At 46.4% G+C, this 6,408-nt stretch overlaps 1 protein-coding gene across 1 annotated transcript; it reads left to right on the forward strand.

Moving 5' to 3' along the window:
* Positions 1–3,321: 3,321 nt before the first annotated feature.
* basp1 (brain abundant, membrane attached signal protein 1) lies at positions 3,322–5,858 on the forward strand (the record flags this gene model as incomplete). Its single annotated transcript, XM_084457829.1, has 1 exon — positions 3,322–5,858. One exon carries the CDS (start codon positions 3,322–3,324, stop codon positions 4,009–4,011), a length of 690 nt encoding a protein of 229 aa, XP_084313955.1. The 3' UTR covers positions 4,012–5,858.
* Positions 5,859–6,408: the final 550 nt, after the last annotated feature.

The following is a 6,408-nucleotide window of genomic DNA, read 5'->3' on the forward strand; positions in this document are numbered from 1 at the left end:
TCACTGTCCTCCGATCAGGCATGTATTCTTGTTGGAAATGGAAACTGTACAAAGAACTGAGAGGCACACAAGCATACAGGTTTTTATGGTTCTCTTTCAAAATTGCCAGTCAATGAATGGCTTAAAATGTCAGATTAGACATATTATATTATGAAAAGCCTACTTGATGGTGGTGTCAAATAGCGTTGCTAATCTCAATGTGTCAGTTAATGTATTTATTGGGAAACTGAGTTTGAATTTAATTTGATTTATCCAGTAATGTCAGTCAAAAGTACAATGAGGGTAATCACCTATCTCGAACGATTATTCTCCAATTATGTTTTGACCGGACCAATCAGGGACTGTGTTCTTTACCCTCCCCCCCCCAGTAGAATGTAGACCCTGATTGGTTCCCATCGCAAAACAGTCTCCCGAAGCAATGAGCAGTAACGTTCATGTTGAGTCAACACAGCCATAAGTGCAGTTAGTGCAGACTCATTACCAACAATTAAATCAGAACAAGAGTATGCCTGGAGTTTCTCAGGGCAAAAGATGCTTTCGCCGTTCTTCTGACTGGATTTGGCAAAAGTTGAGTTTACGCTGATTGGCTGAAGGAGTTTGTCAAGGCAAGTACTCCTTCCCCCAATCATTGGAGATACCGAAAGGGGAAGGCCAGACTGATCCAAGGAGAGAAACAGAATGTGAGCTTGCTAGATCAGGATGACCTCACAAGGCTAGACATTCGGACAGTATGAAGACACTTGTCAAAAGTAATGGCGGTACTGCTGCTAGCATTTCTACAGTAAAAGATTGTGGATATCACACTGTTGCAACTCCAACATAACTGTCTGAGGTATCATTTTTTAATGCACTCCAATATCCGATGGCGAGTGTTTCGGAGGCATTTTGCTTTACACGCTGGAACAGAAAATAAGTGCTGTTAGATTAGGTTCTGCTCTCCACCCTTCACATTATATTTACCTTGAATTATTCAAGGATGGCATGGATTTAGCTGACACTGTAACTACTGTGGTAATTTTGGGGGGGTGGGGGTGCGGGGGTAGTATACCTCGTGATGGGGTTATGAGCTCAAGCATTCTGGGTTCATCGGTGGCTGACCCACTGACTGACCTCATCAGTGAGTACATCTAGAGGACTTAGCTGCTCCATCACAGGTCTTTCAAATGATGTGTGTGTGTGCTGTTGTGTTCTGGCAGTCAGTTCTAATATGGTACATTCATAGTCAGTTGTACTATGGTACAGTACATTCATAGTCAGTTGGACTATGGTACATTCGTAGTCAGTTGGACTATGGTACATTCGTAGTCAGTTGGACTATGGTACATTCATAGTCAGTTGTACTATGGTACAGTACATTCATAGTCAGTTGGACTATGGTACATTCGTAGTCAGTTGGACTATGGTACATTCGTAGTCAGTTGGACTATGGTACATTCGTAGTCAGTTGTACTATGGTACATTCATAGTCAGTTGGACTATGGTACATTCATAGTCAGTTGGACTATGGTACATTCATAGTCAGTTGTACTACAGTATGGTACATTCATAGTCAGTTGGACTATGGTACATTCAAAGTTTTCCCATTTTATCATAAGGTGCTTCGTGCATCAAGTCCCCACTTTTAGATACAGAGTTTGTGTCACAGGTCTTATTTCCAATGAGCAGATTGAAGGCTGGACCCATCATGACAGAGATGGCAGAGGATTTGTTACCCTTCACATCTAATGCAGTTCCCAGCAGACGCAGTCCGATGTCCTCTGCTCTGGCCGCGCTAGCGAGGTTAAATGGAGTCTTTTGTGTTTGAATGGGAGCATTTCCTGCAGGTTCTCCTGGTCCTGCTCCAGCCTTGAGAACGCTCGACCACATGCCTGCAGCAGAGAGAGAGAGTCTGTCTCGGTGAAGAGGACTCATTGTGTGGCAGGATGATTGAGAGGCATTGTGGTGGTCCGAGCGGTCAGTGAAATGGTGCTGGGTAGAAGAGTCTCTATTGTGGTCCGTATTCAGGCGTGATAGGAACGACCGTTGGGACCGAACACGCCAGAGTGGACATTGAGGAACGCTCGCATGACTGAGGGATATTTCAATGACTGAGTGATGAGGATTCAAGATGCTGGTTTCGCTGTACTGTGCATGTAGGTTCTGCCCAACGTGTGTCTGTTCTGCCAACGTGTGTGTGTGTGTGTGTGTGTGTGTTTGCGACAAGAAAACACTTCTTCACAGCCTCAATTTACTGATGAAATGTAACAGATTGATGGAAAACACATTTTTATTTTTAGAAATAAATTCCTCACGTACAGTACATTACATGAACAACTAAAAATACTTCAATACATTTCTCAAAAACATGATGTGAACATTGCGTATACATTTCTTCTTTTCATACAAGGTTTCAACAACACAGTTAAGGCAGTCATGTAACGTCTAAATTGTGGTGTGAGTGTATGAGCATTCACATTATGTCTCAGTCAAAGCCGCCTTACTGTACATATTGAACCCCCTCCCCCCCAAAAAAGGAGACAGATGGTCTTGCCCATGTGCTCAGGCTCAGTGGAACCATAACCGACAGAGCGCGCCAAGAGTCTGCAGGTGTGTGGTCAGCCAGGCCAGATCAGCCGCCATGACACCCCCCTCCCATGAGTCTTAATCACAGAGTAAGACTGTTCCCTAGCGTCCTGGAACGTAGAAGCGCGGTCCTTTTCTCACCCTTCTTCCTACCATGTCAGAAGCGTGATATAACCCGGTGTATAGAGTCGTCTGTGGGTTGGTGGGAATTCGGTTACTGTTCTAAACCCGAGAGCCATTTCAGGGGCCATTTGATAGGAATGTTGCCACAGGAACAGATATTTTAATTCCACTAGCTCTTGGGGCCTGAGCTGCGCCAGCACGTTCTCCATAGTTAATAAGAGGCCATCGATCAAACAGGAAGGGGACTGTGAGAAGCTGTGAACATGCGGTCTGGAGGCAGGGGGAGGAGCTAGAGGAGTCGCTCAGGACAGAAATGTGTGGGTGACCGGACGCAGATCTGCTACTGGGAAACAGAGGACTGCAGCTATAAGGGCTCAACTCTCAAATCTCACTTCAGCAGCCATTCAATGGGATTTACACACACACTGTGTGTGTATATCTATATCTATATGTATCTATCTATCTATCTATCTATCTATCTCTCTCTCTCTCTCTCTCTCTCTCTCTCTCTCTCTCTCTCTCTCTATATATATATATTTTTTTTTTTATATATATATATATACAGTATATTGAAAGGTTCTTATAAACTCTAAATCCATTGTTGTCTGTCTTCTGTTTCAGAGGCCTGAGGCTAAAATGGGAGGCAAGCTCAGCAAAAAGAAGAAGGGCTACAATGTGAACGACGAGAAGGCCAAGGACAAGGACGCCAAAGCCGAGGGGGCGTCGGCCGAGGAGAGCGAAGCTCAGAAGGACAACAAGGACGAGGCTCCCTCCGCCACCGAGACCACCGAGGTGGCCAACGACACGGCCGCCAAGGACGCGCCCGCGGCCGACGCTACGGCGGCCAAGGGCGAAGACAAGAGCGCCGCCCCTGCCGCCCCTGCCGCCAAGGAGCCGGAAAAGCCCGTAGCCAACGCGAAAGCGGAGGCAGAGCCCGCCGCCGCCGCCGCTGCGCCCGCCGCCGAGGAGAAACCCGCCGCCACCCCGGCCCCCGCTAAAGAGGCCGCTGCCGCCGCTAAAGAGCCGGAGGTCAAGGGTCAGGCGCCCGCTCCGCCCGCGGCCCAGGCTGAGAGCAAAGATGAGGCCGACGCCAAAAAGACTGAGGCCCCCGCGGCTCCAGCGGCCAAAGCCGAGGCGGCCCCCCCTGCCGCCTCCCCCGAGCCCAAGCCCACAGAGGCAGCAGCTGCCCCGGCGCCGGCCAAGGAGGCCGCAGCCCCAGCCCCTAGTTCAACACCAGCTGCCGAGCCCCCCGCGCCCGTCAAGGAGCCCAATGCCACGGAGGCAGCGGTTCCAAGCAAGGATCAAACCGTAGCAGTTCAAGATTAATGGACAGCTTCTTTTCTGATTCAAAAAAGTACCTAAAACAACAACAATTAAGTAAAAGATTTTAAAAAAATGAAATGAAATAGCCCACCCATATTAAGATAATAATAATAATTGTAATGATGATGATGATGATGATGATGTTGGATGAGGATTGTGACAGCAAACTTGAGAGGATGCTACTGCTGCTGTGATGATTGTTGTTATTATTACTATTATTATTGTTACGTTTTATTCTCTCTTTTTTTCCCGCTGTAGTATTTGAACTTTGATACAAAGTCTGTGCATCAACCACCCACGCCCATCCATTCCACATCCCTCACGCATTCACAGGATCCCGCCTGACTCCGCCCACCTCGACCGCCGCGGTCCGTCGTCACGGAGACCGCTGTGGGTCCGGGGCCATGCTCATACCTCCCATACCTCCTCCTGGACGGTCTATGCTGCCAATGTCTGAAAATGAAATGGTGGGGGAAAAGTAAGGGGGTTAGAAGCTATTTACCAGCTGGACGTAGCACATACTGTCCGATCCTCGACCCCCTCCCCCGATCCACCCCCCTCCCATTCCCCTCCCCAGATCCACCCCCCTCCCATTCCCCTCCCCAGATCCACCCCCCTCCCATTCCCCTCCCCTTCTCCAGAGTGCTGTGTTCTCAGCTCCACCTGGCGCCTTGTTTTTTTGTGTTTTGTTGGGGGTGCCGGTTAGTTGTGGTTTCACCGTTTCCTGGCCCCACGGTCCGCAGCTTCTCAGGTTGTATGTGGGTTGTTCAGGTGTGGTTGCGCTGTTAATGGCTTCTTGTCTCCCCCCACAGGTTCATACAACCCCATTTTTCAGACTGTCAGAGTTCAGAGGAGCTTAGATATTATGTTCCGAGATGTTTCCAAATGTTCAGAGACGTCCTGAGAAATCCCTGCACAGTCCTGCATGTGACATTTCTTGATACATTCTTACGCATATTAAGTTGTCCTAAGGATTTTTCGTATCACTTTGAGAGCCTCGTAGATTTTCTACCCAATCTTGTATACAGGCTGTAGATGATCTCGAAAGTGAGAATTTCTAAAAAAAAAAAATAGTCTTAGAAATCCTGAAAGTGTCGCAGAGGTTCTCTGACCTTCCAGTGCCAGAACGTTTTTCAGAAGATCTGAATTCGCAAAACATATAATTCTTAGTTTCTCTGGTCCATTCTGCCTGCAGCATAGCCTGTCTCTGTCCTTGACCATTCCTCTAACCGTATCTCATTTCAATTAACGAAGACATTTCTACAGTAATGTGTTTGTAATCATCAGTGTAGCTCAATAGCTCTCGGTCTATAGCACAAAAGGGGCACGGATGTGCAATATAATCCCACAAAAAAAGTGATTGTCCAGTGGGCTGTGGTGGTGGTGTTGTCTGGGGGTGGGGAGGGAGCCAGATGAATGGAACTGCATAAGGCATCAGCAGCCCGCTCCGGCTGCCATGGTCCATGTTACTCTGGCAACCATGCAACCGTGTTGGAGACGTCAGAAACTCGCAAATGGGAGGAGCCTCTCATCTCTCCATGTTCATCATCGCCATGCCTTCCCCTCGTACGTTCTGCTCATATATATATATATTACATATATAGAAATATATGTAGGTATATATGTATATATTTATTCATCCCTTCCTCTTTCATCAAGAACTTTTCAGTTTATTCCAGCTGACACACAATGCCCCCCCCCCCCAACATTGTAGAAATGTAGCAGAAATATGGCGGATATGTTGTTTGTCATCTGGGCCGGTTTCTTCCTCTCTTGACAAAGTAATTGCATGTCTGTGGTTGGGTGAACCTGTAGTCTCGTCTTTCGGTCAAGTGGAAAATAATTTTTAAAAGTCTGCATTCATATGGCAATTACAGTTGGTATTTCCTTCTGTGTCTTACCACTATTTCCACACCACCCGTCATTCAAACAAACAAAAAAAAGTGAAGAAAATTGATGCATTCAAATTATATGTACTTGTATAAATGGTGCAACAGTAATAAAATGTAAGAAATTGATTGAAACGTCATGCTTCTAGCATGTTATTCCAGTCTGTTTTGGTGTTGAGGCTATGTTGATGATTATTATTACTTGTTATATTTTTTATTGCAAATAGAGTAACAAAAAAGTAGGAGAAACATTTTACAACTGCTGTGTTCTCACCTTCTAAGGCCTGCATGATGAGCTGCACTCAGGTACAACTTCTGATAGGGCTGAAGTTTAGGTCCATAAGTCTGCTTTATTTTACAGCGGCAAGCTACACATTTAGCATAATTCAGTCTCCCACATTACAGACTATATGGGCTTGGCTGGGAAGAGTCAATCTCAATGTGTTACTTCAACTCGTATATATAATACCCTGCCAGTGGCACATTTTCAATACTACTCACATCAACTTTA

The sequence above is a fragment of the Borostomias antarcticus genome, assembly GCF_949987555.1.
Source record: "Borostomias antarcticus genome assembly, chromosome: 24".
Lineage (NCBI taxonomy): Eukaryota > Metazoa > Chordata > Actinopteri > Stomiiformes > Stomiidae > Borostomias > Borostomias antarcticus.